At 42.7% G+C, this 23099-nt stretch overlaps 1 protein-coding gene across 2 annotated transcripts in view; it reads left to right on the top strand.

The window, feature by feature from the left end:
• dcc (DCC netrin 1 receptor) overlaps positions 1-23099 on the top strand; it is a 277918-nt gene that overhangs the window by 75119 nt on the left and 179700 nt on the right. For both annotated transcript variants that reach the window (XM_072372603.1, XM_072372604.1), the window contains exons 2-5: positions 6898-7257; positions 11082-11369; positions 19183-19333; positions 19511-19647. In XM_072372603.1, the coding sequence (XP_072228704.1) occupies positions 6898-7257; positions 11082-11369; positions 19183-19333; positions 19511-19647 (936 nt within the window). The remainder of the gene's footprint in view (positions 1-6897; positions 7258-11081; positions 11370-19182; positions 19334-19510; positions 19648-23099) is intronic.

Below are 23099 nucleotides of genomic sequence, written 5' to 3' on the forward strand. Positions count from 1 at the left end.
CAGCATTTAGCTGCTATGCTGCAAACAAGTGGAACAAACTGCCAGAGGAGATTAAACTGTCACCAAATGTAGGTTAAAAACATTTCTTCTCTCATGTGTCTCTGCATGAAATCTGCAGGATATCTGTTAACTTATCTAAACTGTTTTCATTCATTTTAATTATTCTATTTCTTTAAGTATTTTTAATGCTTTTTCTGCTCCCCGTTGCAATGCTTTTAATTGATTTTTTTAGCACTTTTTGTACATGAAACGTGCTCCAAATAAACTTGACTTTGTTCAGGAACCCAAAAGTCTTATTGGTTTAGTTTAAGGTTACATCTCAGTCAGTAGTGGCTACGGTTAGTGAAAGCATGCAGAAAATGTTCCATATAAACACAGTGGAAGGCGTGGCCACAGTCAGGTGATTGATCCTGACCGTGTGGTTTGAATCAGCTGATGTCAGTGTTTAGGGGAGACTTTCAGTGCCTGCTATTAAACTTTTCCCTCACTTTTTACTGCCGTTTCATGCTCACTTAGCGCACTTCTTCTTCTCCTCTTACATCCTGCAGCTTCTTCAAGTTTTTTAGCTTATAAAGCGAAACATTTTCGGCGCTAATTCCTTCAGATTGTTGTTATTTTTGTAGTTTATCTCATTGCTGTCTGTGAGGCAGAGACTGGAAGCTGTTTGCCCATATTTCAGTCAAGATGACCACCGGCAGGCAGCAGCTGGCAGAGTTAAAGCACACACACAGTGTTTGGATTCTGTCCAGGGTTCTAATACAGACTTCTTTTCACACGGTAACCTATGGTGGCAGCCATTGTTAGGGTGTGCATGTCCATGTGCACTTGGCTGTTGTCCAGCCTTGCTGTCAGAGACTCTCATTTTATCATCCTATTTCTTTTCTACCTCTACTGTATATTTATTGGTAAGTCGTCATGTTGCTCCAGTGTTAGTTTGTCTATATACTGAGTTTAGTTGAGTTGAGAGGCTGCAAAGAGATGTAAAGTGACATCAAACCAACACAAAGAGAAGTAAAAAGACCACAAACGAGCACAAAGAGACATATAAAGAGTCACAAAACAACAACAAATATCAACTAAATGACCACAGAAACAGCATAAAACAACCTCAAAGAAAAGCATTAAGCAAAAATGGCTTGAAAGAAATGCACAACAACAGATGATGCAGCTGCTTCTCCCACAGCTTTCAGTCTGGATGTCTTGCTGAAGGGTGGAAGTTCATTTATGTGTCTGTGCCCCGGGGCCCAGTGTCTGATAAATGGTCCATGTTTTCCGATTATATTTCAGACAGCCAGCGTGAATATATTCCCACCAGCATGTACGTGTGCTCACTTTGTAGATTAACTTTCACAGTGAGGGCTGCATACTGGCCTCAGCTCTTCAGCTCTCTTTCTCAGGATTTATTCTTGTCAGGTTTGTGCAGATTTTCCTCCAAACTCTTTGACCTATAAAAATAAAAAGAGTAAAATCTTCCTTCTGTGGGAGGAAAACACCTAAAAGATCCACACAGGCACAGAAAGAACATGCACACTCCTCATAGGGCACAGCAATTTTATCGATATTTTGTTTCCCAATATTTTCAACCGGGAGTATCGATTTTTTTTATTTTTTTTAGCAAACTTTATTGAAAAGTCAATTGTTACAATTAGTGAAAACACAGAGGATTAAAATAGCAAAACAATGCTGGGGGGGTCACATTATACCAAACAGTGATAAATTAGTTCATAAAAACATTATATAAAGTGAAAGTGCATATCTCAGTGGTTTTGATGGCTTTTCTGTTTATATAATGTAGGATTGTTGTAATTTATTGTTTGAACTGCTTCGCAAAAATGAAAAAAGATGGTTTGTGATTAAAGAATTTGGATTTGTGTTTATGGTATTTAGCAAGTAAAACAAGCAGGTTGATGATGTAATATTCACAACATAAACATGAGTCTGTGTACGCTGAATGTTTGTTTGTTTCCGTTTGTCTGGCGCTGTTTTCCTTCCAGTTCAAAGGTCGGACCACCGTCCAATCAGCGACGATTCATGTCAAATCGCACTGTCCCTTTAAAGTCTTTCAGAAAATGATCTGTATTAAATCGTATCGAATCGAATCGTTGTCAGAAAAGTTTGCTTATTATCATTATATAAAAGTCACAGCCAGAGAGGCCATTTCAGAAGTTGGGAGACAAAGAGAGCTGTGTTTTAAGAAGGAATGTTGTCTCCCCACTGATTGTTATCTTTATAGCTCCACAAAATAAGGAGATGCCTCCAAACTCAGGAGATAAACCAGACCTGGGCACATAGAGGATTGTATGTATGTATGTGTCACCTAATAAAAGGTAAAGGGAGGCAACCACTCATTGGAGAACTCTTGGGAATCTGCAGAAAGAAGTGTTGTTCTCCCCTTGCAAGTGAAATACTGAGGCCTCTGAGGGATTTCTGGGTTTCATACCGTTGTCTGTGAGTAAATTTTTCTAACAATCGTATAAAATTGTATCGTGAGGTTAGTGTATCGCTGCAGCCTTCACTCCTCAGAGTTAGGCTCACTGAGGTTCATATCAGGAACTTATTTGCTGTGAAATGCTAACTTTGTTTGTTACAGAAACCATCTGCATGCATTGCATGTTTAAAAATAAGAACTCGATGTTTGCACAGCCTGCTGTGGTCAACCTTTGCAGAGAAAAACTCAGAGAAATTATTTATCATGAACCAGTAAAAGAAAGAAATTGTATTTTAATAAATAAATAAATAAATGAAGTAAAGATGGGCTTCATGTTTGAGATGAAATATGAAGAAAAAGTGACCGAGAGGCGGTGAAGAGAGTAGAAAAGAGCAGAGAACTGACAGAGAGTGATAGCATCAAACTGCAGGACGAAGCAGACAAGGGCACGCTGTTGAATGGTGTGTGTGTGTGTTGGTGTGTGTGTGTGTGTGTGTTGGTGTGTGTTGGTGTGTGTGTGTGTGTGTGTGTGTGTTGGTGTGACCAGTGGAAGTGAATACAGATAGAGCTGTCAGGATAGTGATTTACTGACGGAGAGAGAGGGGGAGGACTGGTGAAGGGGAATCAATAAGAAGGAAACCATGAAGGAAAAGAGAGAGAGAAATAAATGAGAGGATGGAGAGAAGGATGGAAAGCCGGGCAGATAGAGTCAAACAAAGCAATGAAAGAACGGGGGGCTGGAGCCAAAGATGCTGTGTGAGAGTTACTCTTCTGAGAGGCTACTGTCATGTCGCTGAGCTAGCATCTTTCTTCCAATCGGCTCTCCCAGGGTGCACCAGTATCATTTCCCTACTGCTCATTTAACGTCGCTGTGTGTCCGCATGTAGCACCGCAGTTTGGTTTTCCTCTGAAATGATGTTCTGATGTTCTTCTGAGGGGTGACAGCACTGTTCATGTTTCCATCTTAAAACCGGCTGTGAACACGGTTCATTTCAGTCATGCCTGTGCTGAAATGAAAGGTCCTCCCACAACGTTGCTGCATGATAAAGCAGCACTTCTTAGAGATTCTTATGGGCTTTCCTCCTGATGCTCCTATTAATTATATGAGAGGGTCAGGCCCAAAAATGCGTTTAGTTATTTTACTTGATGGCAAAGCAAAGCAAATGAAAACACTGCTAAAAATGATTAGATTCCATCATTTAAAGGGGAACTCTGGTATTTTTAAACCTTATTTCTGGCATGAAATACGTTCATCTGCTCACCGAGAACAGTTTGGTGAAAGTCGGCGTCCTTCAGAAGATATTTAGATAACTGGAGATCCATATAACGGAGTGAACGGGGCTTACCGGGGGCTCACACCAAAAGCGTTGCAACCACAGCCGCTTGTTCTTCTTCTGCCGCCGGAAGCGGCCAAAGGGGCGGGGCTTATATGTATAGCAACTAGCAAATATATATAATAATCCATCCATACATCGGTTCCCTCTTTCACCATGGATCGTACTCTGGGCCTTCTTTGTGTTTCTTTGTGTTTGCGCTCTGCCGTTTTCCGCTTATTTCCACCCTTTTTTTGCCTTTTTTTTGCCTTCGGAATCCAGATCGGCCCTAATTGGCTGTCGTCGCGTCGCATCACTGCTCATTTGCATAAAGTTGAGCCTTTCTCAACTCTTGAAGCTCACGAAGCTCATGAAGCTCACAACGCCGGCCGCTCATCGACGCCAGCTTACATTGAAAATGAACGGCAGCTGGCCGCTCACGCCGGTCAGAAGATGCAGCCTCTAAATAAGGCATTATCTGTCTTTATTTCACCAATACTTTAAGAAGAATGAATGAATGAACGTGTGCTATAGCTCTGTTAGCTCATAGCTCTGTTAGCTCATAGCTCTGTTAGCTCATAGCTGCTGTTATGTGGCTACTTGCAGCTATAGGAGAGCTAACGGAGGGATTTCTACACAGGCACTCTACTGGGACCACTTCATATACCGGAGTTCCCCTTTAATGTGATGCAACCTGGCATAAAACGATTGCCTAAAACAACTTATTGTCACCTTTGCCTTTTTCAGCTGCACTGAAGCTGTAAACAAACGCACCAAATGAGCATTTCAGTTGCTTGTTCTAACATCACATTCTAACTTTGCCTAAAACAAGTGCTGCAGAAAATGTTGAATTTAATGTTGCATTTACTTCTTTTCTTCCTATTTTTACTCCATGCATAATTTCTACTGTTATACATCTGTGGGTGGATCTTATTTTTCTTCCATTTATCTAAAGTAAAACATTTCCAAGAAGCTGCTGGAAGACTCTTGGATGAAAAAGAGATCTTCATCTCGTTGTCGACCTTTGACTGACGTCCATCTTTGAAAAAACATTCTTCCTCCGACACAGTGTTTGACTTCGGAGAGAAGTGTGTAATTATAGATAAACCCTCAGACTTTTCTGTTAATTTGTTCCTTCAGCCCAGTTGGGAACAGACCCAGAGATGATTTAATCCATATTCTTGATGCTTATCTGATAAATTGTCTTGTGGGAGAAACTAAAGCAGCATCAGCGCAGTCGTGCACGAGAACAAGAATGACTCCTGAACTTCAAAGCCGACTTCTTGCCTTAAACACATGGCTTCAGATTACTCCGTAGCTCCTAACAAACCGAACAACTGGCTCTCTGATCAGGATGAAAGACATTTAAGCAGCGACTACATCAAAGATGAGAGGAGATGCTGTCAGAGTAATTCAGCACATTAACAAAAAGTGTAGAAACAAAGCGCATCAGAGGAGGCTGAAGCTCTGAGAGGGAAGATGAGGGAGTAAAGGTTGGAGATTAAACTTCTCTGCTGTGAAGACATTCATCAGACAAAACTGACGCCAAAATGGTGTGAATACATAAACCAAAGGATGGATAAACTAAAGGTAAAGTAAAGGGTAAAGAGTACCTCAACCGCTGCAGAAAACCAAACCGAAGCTGCAGAGCAAGTCATCGTTGGCCATCATCAAGGTCTTTAGCTGTTGAAGGAAATGTTTGATTCACATGTTGCTGGTGATGTTGGCAGCATTCATTATTATTCTATTATATTACTATTATTATTCTTCTGGAAGAAATCCTGTTTCTGTCTCCCCCAACCGGGGAAAAACCACAATATTCTCAACATTCACACCAAAAGCGGCGTGAGCTGCCATTAATTTTCAATGTAAGCTGGCATTGTGAGCTTCATGAGCTTAAAGAGTTGAGAAAGACTCAACTTTATGCAAATGAGCAGTGATGCGACGCGACAACAGCCAATTAGGGCCGACCTGGATTCCGAAGGCGGAAAAAAGCAGAAAACAACAGAGCAAACACAAAGAAACACAAAGAAGGCCCAGAGTATGATCCATGGTGAAAGATGGAACCGATGTATGGATGGATTATTATATATATATGCTAGTTGCTATACATATAAGCCCCGCCCCTTTGGCTGCTTCCGGCGGCAGAAGAAGTAGAAGCGGCGGGTTGTGAGCTTTTGGTGTGAGCCCCCTGTAAGTAAACCTCTGAAGCAGTGCTGAATGATTTGGAAAGGCCTCCTCAGGTCCCAGACCTCCATCTGATCAGTGGTATGACCAACAGACTGCTGTACATTTGCTTAAATAATTCGTTTTTTCTTGGGGAACAGACTCAAATTCCAGTGGTTCGATGTGTCCAATCAGCTGTGGACATATCCCGGGAGATTTGCACCTGACTGGTGGGCACAGCTGAACACAAGTGGGGGATAAAACACAGCAGAAACAGCTGAAAGAAGCATTAGAAACAAATATGAACACATAAGCCCCATAAGAAAACAAATAAAGGAAAATGAATATGTAAAGTAATTAGACTTCACTTCGAGATTAGACCAAAAAGCCATGAAAAATAAACCCACATGCCAAGAAGTGGTAAAATAACTCCTCATTAACTGTTTTAAGTCACTTAAATGCAAATTTCTTATGACAACATGGCGCCCTTCTCCGGGGAAGTCACTTTTACAGGATGTGCACACATGCAACAAACTGATTGTATCTCCTGCAGATACAGTATGTGGCAGAAAAACAGCAATATGCAGCCGGGCCAGCCTTATTCCAGACCCCCCCACCCCCTGCAACGGTCCAGGACATGCCTGAAGGTCCTCTAATACAATTACACTGGTGCAGTATAACCTATAAATAATAATCCCGTTGCTGACACGGTAAACATGCTTCCTCTGGTGACCCCTCAGCAGTTTCCTGCTTTGACAGTTTAAGGTGATTGATTTTGATCTCGGATCATAAGAGCTTTTCTTTACCGCCACACAGTCACGGATGTTATTTGATCTCGTATTCGCTCGGTTTCTTATATCCAACATGGCACCAAAACCCTGGAGTCCTCGGTGTATTTCCTCTCTGTATCTGGCTGCATTTGCTCTGATAAATAATTGCCCCGTTGGACGTTGGATCTAACTCCCCTTCTCTCTTTTTGTCTCCCCACAGCCTCAGATGCCCCCTCGTTTCCGTCATCCCCTTCATCTCTCAGTCTGGGTTTTGTGGACTTCACGTTTACCCAGGAGCCTCAGGACATGGTGACGGTGCGCGGCGGCACGCTGCAGCTCGACTGCCAGGCTCAGGCGGACACAGCAGCAGGGCCTCCCACCATCACGTGGCGCAAAGACGGAGTTCTGCTCAGCACGGTGGTGGATGAGCGCCGGCGGCAGCTGGGTAACGGCACGCTGCTGGTGCAGAATGTGGTGCATTCACGGCACCACCGGCCCGACGAAGGAGAGTACCAGTGCCTCGCCACACTGGATGGACTCGGGAGCATCGTTAGCCGGACAGCAAGGGTCACTGTGGCTGGTAAGAAATGACTTTTTTACTGCATTAGTCTGTTAATGTTTGAATGTTTGACCTTGAACCAGTGACCTTCATGTTTGTTTCAAGGTTAATTATTACTCTCGCCATTGTTCGTGCTGAGAAAAAGTCAAATTTGCTGGTGAATGTGTGTATTTGCTGGCTTTGGCTCTGAGATGTTAGCACCTGAAAACCTTGTTAAGACCAGCTGTAAATCTGTTAGGCGTCAGAACCACGACTCATGAGATCTGCTCAGAAATAACACGTTTAATATCTGCCAACAAACACTGCGAATTACAAGAAAAATGCTGTGTTATCAAAGCATTTGTTCGATCTCAGTTAGCAGCACAAAGGAGGAGAAATGAAGAGTGAAAAAACAGGTTTACTGAGCCTGGAAAAATTACACGAAGAATAACAGATGAAGAAGAGGCAACTTCTTCTCTGATTTAACTGATATGTGTAGAAAGTGTAACTCCTCACCTGGAAGCTGCCCCAGTGTAAAGCGCTGCCAGGGTCCTGATGAGAGCCCGTAAGCACCGACACATCACCCCCATCCTCCAATCACTGCACCGGCTCCCCGTCTCATCCCGGATCAACTACAAACTTCTTACCGGAGAAATCCCTCCGTTAGCTCTCCTTTAGCTGCAAGTAGCCACATAACAGAGCTATGAGCTAACAGAGCTATAGCACACGTTCATTCATTCATTCTTCTTAAAGTATTGGTGAAATAAAGACAGATAATGCCTCATTTAGATATTTAGAGGCTGTATTTTCTATCCATCCACACGCCCCCCCTGCAGCACAGCTTATTCACTCCGGTAAGAACGTCCATCTTACTCAAAGTTGTCGTTCACGTCGTCAAAATCTGATAAATATCCTGCCATGTTGCACAAAACTATCAGCAGCAAACTCTGTGTGAAGTTAGCCGACTGTCACAGAGCACGGAGTGAATAAACTGTGCTGCAGGGGGGCGTGTGGATGAAGTGGTCCCAGTAGAGTGCCTGTGTAGAAATCCCTCCGTTAGCTCTCCTATAGCTGCAAGTAGCCACATAACAGCAGCTATGAGCTAACAGCAGCTATGAGCTAACAGAGCTATAGCACACGTTCATTCATTCATTCTTCTTAAAGTATTGGTGAAATAAAGACAGATAATGCCTTATTTAGAGGCTGCATCCTCTAAGCCCCGTTCACTCCGTTATATGGATCTCCAGTTATCTAAATATCTTCTGAAGGACGCCGACTTTCACCAAACTGTTCTCAGTGAGCAGATGAACGTATTTCATGCCAGAAATAAGGTTTAAAAACACCTTTGATTCTATCTTTGCTTTTCACTAGTTTTGGTTCATTGAACATACACATTTTTTCCATACTGAACACTACACCAGGCCCCCCCGCAGCCCTGAGTTGGATTAAACACGTCCAGAAAATGGATGAATGATGGTAATTGTCCTCAGTCAGTCCTAAAGCTTCACACAGTTCACCTTGAAGCTGATTACAGACGGCGGAGCTCGTTCATCAGCACCGAAACACAACTTCCACCAACTCCGGCTCCGCTTCGTTCCTCCCACCTTACTGATTTTCTCCATCTTAGTTTGCATTTCCCGTAATATCTCGTCTTCGCCGCCTTTGTAGAGCTCAGGTTCAAGTGACTGAACAGCGAAAATGGAAGTTATGTTCATCTCAGAGGAGGATCTGGAGCTCTGAGCTGTTCTGGGTTCCTCTGCTCTCCGTAGTACGTTAAATTATCTCTAATCATTTAAAAATAAAAACACCTTCAGTCTTTCAGATGTTGCATTTCAGATAACCTGAGCCAACATTCATAATTTAGCACAAATAGTAAAAAGTGGGGGTCCAGGGTTTCGTGCCCAATGCAAAACCGCCACCATACGGATGGGTTTGCAGCAGAGGAAACGGCTCTTTGTTCAGCAGAGTCCTGACCAAGCCTCATTTAAAACCTTTAAAGAAACCTACATTAATTAATTAATTAAAAGAAAAGTAATTCTTCAGGCTGGAAGAACATCTTTTAGCAGAAAGCAAGGAGAAGATCTATATTTCAGCAGGAAACCTTCTCCTTCTGCCAGGACTCCTATTTATGTCCTCCGTTTTCTGGGTTTGTCCCCATTTGAATGTTGAGTGTTTTTATGGAAATGAGTAAAAATCAGAAAGAAGAAAACAAAGGAGTAGAAGAAATGAGAGGAGGAAGCTGGGGGAGAAGTCTGCCTCATTCAGTTGGATGTTTCTACTACACCTTGACCTGTCCTTGCCTGTAATAGTGCAATAAACACACGTGCACCTGCACACGTGCACCTGCACACGTGCACCTGCACACGTGCACCTGCACACGTGCACCTGCACACGTGCACCTGCACACGTGCACCTGCACACGTGCACCTGCACACGTGCACCTGCACACGTGCACCTGCACACAGGCAGACCTCAGCTTCACAGCTTAGATTTATTTTCCTGGTCGTATATATTTAATAGAACCAAAGTAATTCATCTGTAATGCAATCTTTGAAAGTGGAATGTGGTCAAGATCAATACAGTTTATGGAAGATATTAATAGACAAATAGACTTAAAGTGCATCTCCATCCATCCATCCATCCATCCATCCATCCATCCATCCATCCATCCATCCATCCATCCATCCATCCATCCATCCATCCATCCCTCCATCCCCCTGGTCTCCCCCTGGTGTCCCTCTGGTGTCCCTCTGGTGTCCCTCTGGTGTCCCTAACAGATCCTTATTTTCTCCCCCTGCGTCCCCCTGGTGTCCCCCCTGGTTCCCCCCCTGGTGTCCCTCTGGTCTCCCCCCTGTGTCCCCCTGGTTTCCCCCCGCTTCCCTTCAGTCACAATTCATAAACAAGCAGACTCTCTTCCTTGAAATCTTCGTGGTATTTCTTCCCATTTGCTCGGAGTTGGACCTTTCCCTGGAGTTTTAAAGGAACCAGAGATCCTGCCCACAGGTTGTGACGGGATAGATAAACTTGTTTTTCAGGAATACAGTTAGATGTAGCAGGTCCAGGTGGCCCCCGGGAGGCCCGTCATCCCTTCTGTTGCCCATGAATTCACTGCCTGAAAGAGGCTGGTAGCAGGAAATAACAGCGTCTTTCACATCTTTCACCGATTTAATCATTTAAATCTGCTGTAAAAGCTCAGGAGAAACACGGAGGAGAAAATAAACTGCTCTTTATTAAATTCATGTTCCAGTTATTCTAGCCAGAGGCTACTGCAGCCATGTTATTAAAACAAATCACACGTGAGCTTCAGATGATAAAAAGCACCCAGAGAGGCCAGCAGTCACCAGACTTTGTGTCCAAGTGGCCACAGGCTGCTGGTTGTTGAAGGGAATCTGATCAGACAGGAAACACTGCCCCCGTCTTCCCAGCTGCCCTTCATCTCTGCTGCTGCTGGTCACAGTCTAACACCCGCCCACTTTGGTTCTGTTGTCTTTATTCTTCTGTTTTCGTTGACCTGAAAAGCCTCTCCTTTCAGCTCAGCTCTTCTTCTTCCCCCCTGTTGCTGCGCCTCTTGTTTCCTGTGCAGTAGCTCTGTGAGTTCTGCTGACGGCAGTAGTTTTTCCTCTGGGTCTCTGTGCTAGATTTGGCTGATTAGAGACAGACCAGACAAGGTTTGCAAGATGTCTGGGGAAGACGGTCCAGTACAGAGTGGATATGATATATAACTGAAACTGGTGACGTTGTGTCAAACTAAAGTCTGCAAGTTGTTGGTTTTTTATTATCTGATTCTACAGAATCATGCAGAGAAAATAAGGATCTGTTACCAAGAGTCAGCAGAAGTTTGTAAAAAGCCTTTCCTCCGCCCACAGGTCCGCTGAGGGTCATCGTCCCCACCGAGTCGGTCTCCTCTTACCTGGGTGACACCGCCCTGCTGCGCTGCGAGGTCTCGGGCGACCCGACACCCGTCATCCGATGGCAGAAGAATCGGGAGGACCTGCCTCTGAGTTTTGACCCCGACTCCCGCCTGGCAGTGCTGCCGTCCGGCTCGCTGCAGGTGAGCCGGGTTCAACCGCCAGACTCAGCCACGTACCGCTGTCTGGCCGACAACCCTGGCAGCACCAGGACGGGGACAGACGCAGAGCTCCGGGTGCTCCCAGGTAGCCCATCGAACTGTAACTCTCTGTAAAAGCACGTTGGGAAGTTCATTGATTTCTGTTTCTGTATTTATCAGATGCTTTTATCCAAAGCTAACAAGCTAAAAAGCTAACAATAAGCTACATAGAAGGAACCCAGGAGTCCGACTCTGTCAGAGGGGACAGAGTAGAGATAGGGTGCAGGCATAGAAGGAAGTGCAGAAAGACTTTATTATTCACGTTTTAGCAGTTATTTGGTTCATTTAAGTGCAGATGTTGTCATAAAGGCGCGTCATCAACCACATCATTGTGAAATGTTGGTTGACAAATCCATTTTTAGACTAAATGTGACCTTTTCTTGTAGAATTTTGGCTAATTTTCGGGTCCTACTTGCACCGAGGATTTTCTTTTGGGTGCCAGGATTCTCAATATTGACCTTAAAGTCAGAGTAAAACTGAAATAACTGCAGAACAATGTGTTATGAACTACTCGGTCAAGCATAGAGTTTCTGTTTCTGTATTTATCAGACGCTTTTATCCAAAGCGACTTACAAATGAAGATATAACAGCTTTATAAAAAGCTAACAATAAGCTACATAGAAGGAACCCAGGAGTCCGACTCTGTCAGAGGGGACAGAGTAGAGATAGGGTGCAGGCATAGAAGGAAGAGCAGAAAGATAAAGAGCAGAGATAGAGGGGGGAGGGAAGTACAAGGTAAGTGCTGGGATAGGAGATGCTCTCTGAAGAGCTGGGTTTTCAGGAGCTTCTTGAAGATAGACAGGGACGCCCCTGTTCTGGTAGCGCTCGGTAGGTCATTCCACCATCGTGGGACGACACATGAACAGAGTTTGGATTGTCTTAGGCGTGGTGTAGGAGCTGCTAGACGACAATCCTGGGACCAACGGAGGGACCCAGTTGGGACAGAAGCCTTTGCAAGAGCATTCAAGTAGATGGAGCCGTTCCATTAAGCTCTTTGTAGCTAACATCAGGGACTTGGAACTGATGCAGGCGGCTAAGGGCAGCCAGAGGAGCTCAATGAACAGAGGGGGGACATGTTCTTTTAGGCTGATCCAAGACCAGACGCACCGCCGCCGATTTATTGGCTGATTGACCAGGATAAACACACACATCGAATCTGTTTCTACTTCAGTGCATGGGCTGAAGTTTGAGGTGTAAAATGCAAGTTTCCGGTCTTAACTGAGTACTTTAGCTCTGAATCAGGCGTGATGTTGATTTCCAGCCTCTTCACAGTACAGAAATGCAGTTTTTACTCCATCACATGCTCTGAAGTCATCATTTTGTCAGCTACTAATTTTGCTGGTTTCCTCCTAAAGCTGAATGTCTCATTTTTAATTTTAATGAGTTGTAATGACTGTAAGATGTTATTTTTAATCATGTGTGTTGGCTGAGGCGGAGCAGCCTCTCCTCAGTCTGCAGGGAGTCTGTGAGCTGCTGATGTTCCCCACATCCTCCAGTTATTCACGTGCACACACTGCCCGCTGCACCTCTCAGACTGCAGCTCAGGTTAGCTGCCGCTCCTTCCACTTAAACACCGCTTTGATTCCAAATTATCAAGTGTTCCTGAGCTCATTCCCAGCGGGAGCTCCCTGGAGCCAAAGTGGGAACCTTCAGCAGGATAATCGCATGTACTTTGCATTTCAAAGTGCATGTTCTGACTCTCATCTAACCCCCCCTCTTCCACCACAGCTAAAGTGAAAGCGTGCTGCAGGAGAAGTTTCACAAATATAGAGAAGAAATTATTAAATAAAACAGAAAAAAGGAGGTTTCAGGTTTCCTGTAATTAAACTCACAAACTGTGAAGGTTTTTTATTAACAACAAGTTCAGAATGCAGTGATTTGCAACTCTTATTAGCAAATATTTTACTCACAACAGATTATAGAAAGAAAAATATTGTCTCGTCTTGAATAAGATGGCAGCAGCACATCTTTACAAAGTCTGGATGGGAGACACAATAAGATGGAAAGCAGCAGCTGATCTGGTTCAAAAGGCAACAATCTGGGTGTAAAAAGAACACCCTGCAGAGGCAGAGTCTCTCAGAGGTCAAGATGGGCAGATTTCAGCAATCTGAGATCAGAATAATGGCCTCCAAATATCTCCACCTGCAGCATGAACCGTGTGGATGTTTCAGGTCAGCAGCAGATACTCGGTCCTGCTCTGGAGGTTCTGTCTTTTGGTTTAAAAGCTGGTTGCTTTTACACGTACAGTCACACAGCTTCGCCTCGCTCTGCCCAGCTGTTTCAGCACATGTGTGGAACGAGGAACCCATCACCAAGTCGCACAAAAGGGAATCTTGTCTCAAAAAATGGTTCCAAAATGCTAAATTTGTCTGGAAGATCTCTGAAGAGCAGTTGTGAAAACCAGCCAAAGCGGCCCGATAAAGGCAAGTTTATTTGTACGGAACAATTCAACGACAAGGGGATTCAAAGTGCTTTACAGAGACATTAAAACAGAAGAAATAAAAAGCAGGATTTAAAATCTAAACAAAAGAAAGAAATAAGAACAAAATTATATATATGAAAGATAAAATCAGGAGTTAAAATATGATTCCGTTTTGAAACTCAAGCTTATTCAAATGCAGCTGAAAACAGATGTTTCTTCAACCTGGACTTAAATCCTGAGTGTTTCAGCTGATCTGAGGCTTTCTGGGAGTTTGTTCCAGACATGTGGAGCATAGAAGCTGAATGCAGCTCCTCCAGGTCTGGTTCTGACTCTGGGAACTGATAAAGAACCGGATCCAGATGACCTGAGGGGTCTGGAAGGTTCATAGTGGGTCAGGAGGTCACTGAGGTATTTTGGACCATTCAGAGCTTTATAGACCAGCATCAGAACTTTAAAGTCTATCCTCTGATGGACCAGCATCAGAACTTTAAAGTCTATCCTCTGATGGACCGGCATCAGAACTTTAAAGTCTATCCTCTGATGGACCGGCATCAGAACTTTAAAGTCTATCCTCTGATGGACCAGCATCAGAACCTTAAAGTCTATCCTCTGATGGACCGGCATCAGAACTTTAAAGTCTATCCTCTGATGGACCGGCAGCAGAACCTTAAAGTCTATCCTCTGATGGACCAGCATCAGAACCTTAAAGTCTATCCTCTGATGGACCGGCATCAGAACTTTAAAGTCTATCCTCTGATGGACCGGCAGCAGAACCTTAAAGTCTATCCTCTGATGGACCGGCAGCCGGTGGAAAGACCTCACAGCTGGACTGATGTGCTCCACTTCTTTGGTCTCAGTGAGGACTCCAGCAGCTGAGTTCTGGATGAGCTGCAGGTGTCTAACTGACCTTTTAAAGATGCTTTTACAATAATCAAACCGACTAAAGATGAACACCGCTTCGCCTCGCTCTGCCCAGCTGTTTCAGCACATGTGTGGAACGAGGAACCCATCACCAAGTCGCACAAAAGGGAATCTTGTCTCAAAAAATGGTTCCAAAATGCTAAATCTGTGTGGAAAATTCTGCAGAGCAGTTGTGAAAACCAGCCAAAGGTAGCCGATAAAGGCCTAAAATGGTTGAATGAGCAGTTATTGGACTGGTTTCTGGAGTTTTTGGGACATGAAAATCATTCTTTTCCTGATGAAGACAGAGAATCTCACCGAGCTTCGAGCTTCAGCTTCTCTTTCACACATCTCCTCTGAAATCTCTGGCCCACAGCTCCTCTGGTCTTTGATCAACACGATTAATGGATGGAATAAATTAAAAGTTGCTGGTTCACAGCTGCCATATTTCCCCAGCAGGCAGATGTTTTTTGTACGCCGAGGCTCCACTTTAACCCTTTTCGTGTTGTTTAATCCTCTTTTCTCTTTGATCGGCAGCGTTTTAATGGATCGGGTGATTAAGCTTTGATTTTGAACATAAAGATTTTATCAGATGGAGCCATCAGCTGGACTCGGAGGTCAGAGATTATCTGATGGCAGTGTCTGATTTCCATGTGTCATCTTCAGATAATGCCCTGCTGTCTTCGTGACCTTTAACTACGGAGCCTCTGTTCTGAGATTTGAGCCTGTCTGGATCAACCAATCAAAGAGGAGTTGTAAAGCTCAGCTCTATTTTTAGGTGGTTTATCCATCAACTGTCAGGTAGAGAGAAACATATGATGAAGATGCATTAAGACTCTTCACTAATGAGCCAAAAACCACCCAAAAGAGATGTGTTGCTAGCTTTTTGCATTCTGCCAACGCAGCTGATGGACGTAATGAAACCGAGATGTTTGCAGCAGAGCTTTAAGGCTGGAGCAGCACAGAGCAGCACACTTCCTTTATCTTCCTTTACAGACTTGTTATTCCACAACACCTTCACACTTCCTCTATCCTGGACCTGCTGTAGTGATAATATTATGGCTAATCGGCGTTCCTCCGTCTGACATTTAGAGCAACTCTCAAACGCTCAAAGTGGCCAAAGATACAAATTTTCCATTTTCATTAAAGGGGAACTCCGGTATTTTTAAACTAAACCTCATTTCTGGCATGAAATACGTTAATAAATAAATACGTAATAAACTAACATTTGGTGACCACTGGAACAGATTAAAAAAAATCTGATTTCTGAGTCAGTAATTTGGAGTTTGTCAGTATTTCATTTGTTATTTTTTCCATTCAGACAGAATTTCTTTCTTCTGTTTAACTGATCAACTTAAAGGGGAACTCTGGTATTTTTAAACCTTTTAAACCTTATTTATGGCATGAAATACGTTCATCTGCTCACAGAGAACAGTTTGGTGAAAGTCGGCGTCCTTCAGAAGATATTTAGATAACTGGAGATCCATATAACGGAGTGAACGGGGCTTAGAGGATGCAGCCTCTAAATAAGGCATTATCTGTCTTTATTTCACCAATACTTTAAGAAGAATGAATGAATGAACGTGTGCTATAGCTCTGTTAGCTCATAGCTGCTGTTAGCTCATAGCTCTGTTAGCTCAGAGCTCTGTTAGCTCAGAGCTCTGTTAGCTCATAGCTCTGTTAGCTCATAGCTGCTGTTAGCTCAGAGCTCTGTTAGCTCAGAGCTCTGTTAGCTCAGAGCTCTGTTAGCTCATAGCTGCTGTTATGTGGCTACTTGCAGCTATAGGAGAGCTAACGGAGGGATTTCTACACAGGCACTCTACTGGGACCACTTCATCCACACGCCCCCCTGCAGCACAGCTTATTCACTCCGTGCTCTGTGACAGTCGGCTAACTTCACACAGAGTTTGCTGCTGATAGTTTTGTGCAACATGGCAGGATATTTATCAGATTTTGAGTAAGATGGACGTTCTTACCGGAGTGAATAAACTGTGCTGCAGGGGGGCGTCGATGACATCATCCACAATAAACTGTTAATGTTAAAGAAGGATTCAACCGGTGCTCGTGTGACTCACTGAAGGAAAAACAGACCCAGTAATAAGTCTGCAGACCCATGGTTTCAACATTTCAGAGAAGAAGAGGTGGCTCCGTGTTTGCCTGCATCAACATGCATATTCAGTGCGTCTTCATTGTGATGCGCCCTGCGTCGTGTGTCATCTGATTCGCTGACGGGCTCCTTTGGCAGCGTGCCTCTGAAAATATTAAAGGACTCATGCTGCTGCTCTGTGATCATCTCTGTGATCCCTCTTTTACTCGCCTCTGTGGCCAACCAAAGGGGGAAAATAAACTGCTGCGTTCAGTGTAAAGAACCCGTTTCCATGAACCCTGAAGTCATAAAGCTTCGGGTCTTATCTCTGGTCTGAGTGTTTCTCAAACCTGGCACTAATGTTCTTTGTGCTGTTCTCACTTAATGGAAAGAAATACATTTACAGTGAATACACTTTCCAACAGTTTCATTTCATTAAAACAAAACACAACATTTAATGAGAAATATGAAATATGAATCGTTCTGCTGTGGATAAAACAATAGAACGGGAATTAGAGCCATAAAACCAGGAGGATGTGTATTTGCTGGGCTGTAACTTCCTGTCTTCTGAAGGAAATTGCATTGATGCTCTTTGAGGACCCAGTTTCCTTCGGGCAGATCTTTGGGCAACCTGATCCAGTACAGGATCCAGTACAATGTAATGTAATGTATGTGAAAATGTAAGGGTTAGGGTCTAAAAACACCAAGGCCTGGACCTTCTGGGAGGAGACGCCAGCAGTCGATGACACCAGTGGATTAAAGCTGTCGACCACAGCAGCACGAACCCAAACCTTTGGTGCTGCTGGAGTTACTGAGATGCCGAACGATCCCGTCATTTTATTTGTGGAAACTTTGGTTTCAACAGGATTCAAAGGCTGTTGGCGTCAGATAAAAACAGCCTTTTCTCCTTCTTTTTCACATCTTATCTCAGCAGGCGGCACGAAACCAGACTTGGTTCACAATGAATTACATCTCATCACCGCAGTATCTGTGTGTTTTAGTAGCTTTTAAGGCTTTAATTCTGCCTTTTGTGGCAGTTAAAGGAGCAGTACGTGTAGGGTTCGGTAACACAAACCAGGAAGATGTTACCATCCAAATATGATGCAAATATCTTTCCACATAAAGCAGTTTTTATTAGATCACCACTGTGGCCACAGGAAGCACCGACCCATCGGCCTTTGATTGACAGGTGCTCCTTCTTCTTCTTCTTCGTCTTTTTTGAAAGCTCATACCCGTTTCTGCACATTTCCTGTGATAAACTTCCCAGATTTTATGTGGAAAAAAAGAATAAAGACCATCTGTTGTGTCAGATTATCAAGAATCATCCACTTTTGGTTTTAAGCCCCACAGCCATCGTGGCTTTAGTGATTACAGTTTCAGTCCATTATAGCTGCTGCACACTTTGTTTCATCTTACGAAAAAGGAATTTTGTCCATTGCCACCAATAAGTCACAATTAAACTCTGCTGTGTGCTTTATTCCTTAAAATGAGTCCAGTCCCCCCAGAAAACATTGAACAGGTGTTACAATCCGAATACGAGACGGCATCTATTCTAATTTATGTGAACAGTAACGCCATGAGCTGCCTTATTCATATATATATATATATATATATATATATATATGTTTTTCCAACTCCAACCACATATTCTGGAATATCTAAACCAGACTATGTATACATTTTACTTTGAACCTTGAATTTCTGAGTCCTAACCGTAACCATTCGCAGTTCAGAGGACATTTGCTAACATGCTAACGTATTATCGTGCTAACGAGATGTCAAACATCAACATTAAGACATAAGTTTCATCTCCATCAGGAAATAAATGAGGAAAATGTCCAATTTTTTAGCCTTTTTTGCTACTCATCACATTGATTTTAATTCGTTTTTAGGTCATAAAACCGCTGGACAAAGTAGTTTTTCTCATCATAACTTGTGTTTTTTGATGGAAATCATGTCAGCAGCATCATTCCTGCACTCTCTGTCAAAGCACCAGGTTTGAAAGCTTTAAGGAGACGGTGGCCTAAAGAAGATGCTCAGTTGGGAAGTTTTAACATCTGCTGATAACATTTAAATTGAGTCATTTTTTTTTTGCCCATCCGTCTCCATCAGAATAAGTTTTAAGAACAGTTTTAACCCCAATAAAGCTTTAATGGTTATAGCTGCACAATGAAGGCCATGGTCCAGGTTGCACACCATGAATGCTGCACACACTGATCATATTCTAATGTGGCGCAGCCATCTATTCTCTGCAGTAACCCTTTACCTTGTGTCAGAGGCCTGGAGCCCAGCTGTCCTTTGGTGGGAGGCAGCTGGGTTTACCGCGACATTCAGACCTACCTGCAGCCACTTCAGCATCCTGGAGGAACCTGAATATTTAAAACTGTTTAAAGAAGCCAAAAGAACCCAGCAAAAGTGTGACGTGTCTTTTGTTTCCTACCTCTTTCTTAGAACCTGGGGTGAGCAGAAACCTCCAGTTCCTGCAGCATCCAACCACAGTGAGAGCTTTGCTGGGAACAGATGCCGTGTTGGAATGCTCCGCCTCTGGCTACCCAACCCCCAGCATCCAGTGGAGGAGAGGAGATGAACTGATCCAGAGCTGGTCTGTACTGCATGTTCCACCAAATCAATGTTTAACACGCTAACCAGTAGCATCTTAGCTATGGTCCGATAAAATAACTGGTGTTATGAGAATAAATCAAGCTTTTCTTTGATGTTTAAGTCTTTTATTCAGGGTTAGAATTAACCCCGAAAAATGAACACAATCCTGTTTCCTCAGGAATAAGAAGTACTCTCTGCTGGCGGGCAGCAATCTGATCATCAGGAGCGTCACTGACGATGATTCTGGCAGTTACAGCTGCACAGCCGCTAATAAGAACTACAACATCACTGCGCGTGCGGAGCTCAGCGTGTTAGGTGAGCAGAAACCAGTGTTTTTTGGTGCTAATGGAATAAAACGCAGGCAGGAAGACATGTTGATGTGCCGCAGAGGCATAACTCACTGAGTTGTTTCCTTTTCTGGGTACAAATGAAACTGATAGAGTCTGTGGAGAATTGAATGTCAATGACAGAATAACAAAGCAAAGGAGTTTGAGTTTTCCTGCTTCCGAGGAGCAGTAGATGCTCCGTGATTTCAGCTGAGAGTGGCTTGGACATGCAGATGGGGGGGCTGCACATTTCTGTGGGATCGGCTCACTGAAGGACACGTTTTCAGACCTACGCGACCTCGAAAAAGTGTTTTTTCAGAACCAGGAGTGACTTTTCTGTGTTTTTTTCCTGATATGTCCCCTTTAAAGTTGTAACTCTAAACAGTTAAGAGCTGGTTGCCATGAATCGACCACCTTAATCTACTTCTAACCCTAAATACCTTAAATGTAGGCTGTCTTAAGCCTGTTTTTTCAGAACCAGGAGTGACTTCAGAAACCCAGTTCTATGTTTTTTTCCCTGATATGTCCCCTTTAAAGTCGTAACTCTAAACAGTTAAGAGCTGGTTGCCATCACTGGATTGATGAAGATATCCATGAAGGGTAGAAGAACAGGAAGCTCCATCAGGGCTGTGTTAAAAGCATGTTGGTGAAAGAGGGTTTAAATGAAATTCAGTGTTTTTTAAGAGGGTTTAAATGAAATTCAGTGTTTTTTAAGAGGGTTTAAATGAAATTCAGTGTTTTTTAAGAGGGTTTAAATGAAATTTAGTGTTTTTTAAGAGGGTTTAAATGAAATTTAGTGTTTTTTAAGAGGGTTTAAATGAAATTCAGTGTTTTTTAAGAGGGTTTAAATGAAATTCAGTGTTTTTAAGAGGGTTTAAATGAAATTCAGTGTTTTTTAAGAGGGTTTAAATGAAATTCAGTGTTTTTTAAGAGGGTTTAAATGAAATTTAGTGTTTTTTAAGAGGGTTTAAATGAAATTCAGTGTTTTTTAAGAGGGTTTAAATGAAATTCAGTGTTTTTAAGAGGGTTTAAATGAAATTTAGTGTTTTTTAAGAGGGTTTAAATGAAATTCAGTGTTTTTAAGAGGGTTTAAATTAAATTTAGTGTTTTTTAAGAGGGTTTAAATGAAATTCAGTGTTTTTTAAGAGGGTTTAAATGAAATTCAGTGTTTTTTAAGAGGGTTTAAATGAAATTCAGTGTTTTTTAAGAACCATCCCTTGGGTTAAACACACTTGCTCCTAAAAGGGAGGGATCAAAGAGAGTAAAAGTGAATTTTTTGTGAGTTTCTGCATGTTAAGGCTTGGAAACGAGACTGTAAACTGTCCCGTTGACTCACACGGATGTGTTTTTTACCTCAGCCCATCTTCTCAGGTCTTACTCAGCTCATTGGGGAACCAAATTAATAAGGAAACACATTTTAACTCCAACCAAAACAAGACGGCAGCAAAGCTATGATCTAAAACATTAAAGTTTACATTAAAGTTAAAGCAACAATGTTGTTCAGGGAAACAACACATTCCATTCTATCTAATTCTACAACTAACTAAATAATAATAATAACTAAGTAATAACTAATAACTAAGCATAACTTCAGTCTTTTTCTTAATTATATTTCTTATTATTTTGGTGGAAAAGCCAGCAGGAAAATGATGGAAAGAAGGTGGAAAAGGGAAGTGAGCTGGATGTTGGCAGGAAGGTGACAGACTCTGATTTTAATGGTTTTCTTGATGACGTTTCAGAGATGAAGGAGATGTGGTCCCTTTAAAGTCGTAACTCTAAACAGTTAAGAGCTGGTTGCCATGAATCGACCACCTTAATCTACTTCTAACCCTAAATGTAGGCTGTGTTAAGCCTCCTCGCTGTGATCCGGATTCACTTTAGTGCTCTCACCAGCAGCAGAACCGGAGCATCCACAGTCTCTACTCAGTGTTGTGTGGAAAAAGCAGAAGGAAGCGGAGTCGCTGCTCAAAGCTCCAGAAGGCATAAAGAAATCTGACTGTAGGATGTTAACAGCCTCCCCTAAAACAAAAGATAAATGCAACAGAATAAAAAATGGTCCACATCCCCCGACTAACAGGAATCCTCCTGTCTGGAGACGATCTCAGGGACCGAGAATCGCATCCAGAGGCAGATGCATGAAATATGAAATGGAAAATCTCCGTTCGCTTCAGCAGATTCTCATAAATAAAATATCTTTGTATTTATTGTCTGATTGCTCCGGAGATGCTTCAGGACTCTGGTTTCAAACCGCCGAACAGCAGCTGCTTTCAAAATGCCGTATTGTTATGAGTTATCATGACAAATATGAAAGTATTGGTGGTTTCCTTAAAGAGAAATCATGTTGTGATATATGTCAACAAGCTAAGACGTCATTTATTTATTCTTTTATAAGACTGTTGCTGCTCAAACATGCTGAGGAGCTCTCTGAGGAATGACTTTAACCTTTTATCATTTGTCTGTCTGTGAAGATGAGTTTATTCTTTTGTTGCTTCAGACCTGCTTAGTCATGTTATTTTAATCAAAACATTGTTTTTTTTTCCTCTTCATGTTGGTGGAAGTGGGGGTGGACGATATGGCAAAAATATCACGATTTTTTCAAAATAAAATCACAATTTCGATTTTGTTTTTTACCATCTTAAATTGAAAAGTGAAAAACAGACAGTTTGCAGAAGAAGCAGCTTGAAGCAGGCGTTCGAACGCCTCCTTTTCTACCGCCTTAAACGGTACAAATACTTTGCAAGATAAAAGCTAACTGCTTCTGTTACCTCTTTCTATCGCTTGCTTGACTTGTCATAGGAGTTAATGTTGTCTGTTTTGGTCTTAGCTAGCTGCTGCTTATGCTAGCTGCTACTTACGCTAGCTGCTGCTTATGCTAGCTGCTGCTTATGCTAGCTGCTACTTACGCTAGCTGCTGCTTACGCTAGCTGCTGCCTCCGCTAGCTGCTGCCTCCGCTAGCTGCTGCTTATGCTAGCTGCTGCTTATGCTAGCTGCTGCCTCCATTTAGACCTAAAGTGAAGGCTTATTTTATTCCAGCACCGAGCGCCTTGTATTTATCACATTATGAATCAAATCAATCAAAGTGCTACTTGATTTATTCACTGAAGCTGAAAGATTTTAAACCCATGCAGATGTTTATGAAGTTTATCTGTGGCTTTCCATTGATCTTCTATGCGGTAGCGACATCCGCTCTGTTTACTTTGTTATTGATCAGGAAAAAAACCTTAATAATGACTGAAATACTGTCAGATTTCAGACCGACTGCCCGCTGCAGTCGTGATATGTTTTCAGTGGTGGTATTGCAGTGTGGATAAGTAAGTAGAGCTGAAATCGCTATAAAATGACCCTTTTCATTGTTGATAAGGGAATAATTTAGCAAAAAGCCAGGAAACATCCAGGTGCAACGTTTGCATGCATCACTTAAGTCATGTTTAATTAAAAAA

This window comes from Leuresthes tenuis, unplaced genomic scaffold (genome assembly GCF_036924035.1).
Source record: "Leuresthes tenuis unplaced genomic scaffold, fLeuTen1.0.hap1 SCAF_19, whole genome shotgun sequence".
Taxonomy (NCBI): Eukaryota; Metazoa; Chordata; class Actinopteri; order Atheriniformes; family Atherinopsidae; genus Leuresthes; species Leuresthes tenuis.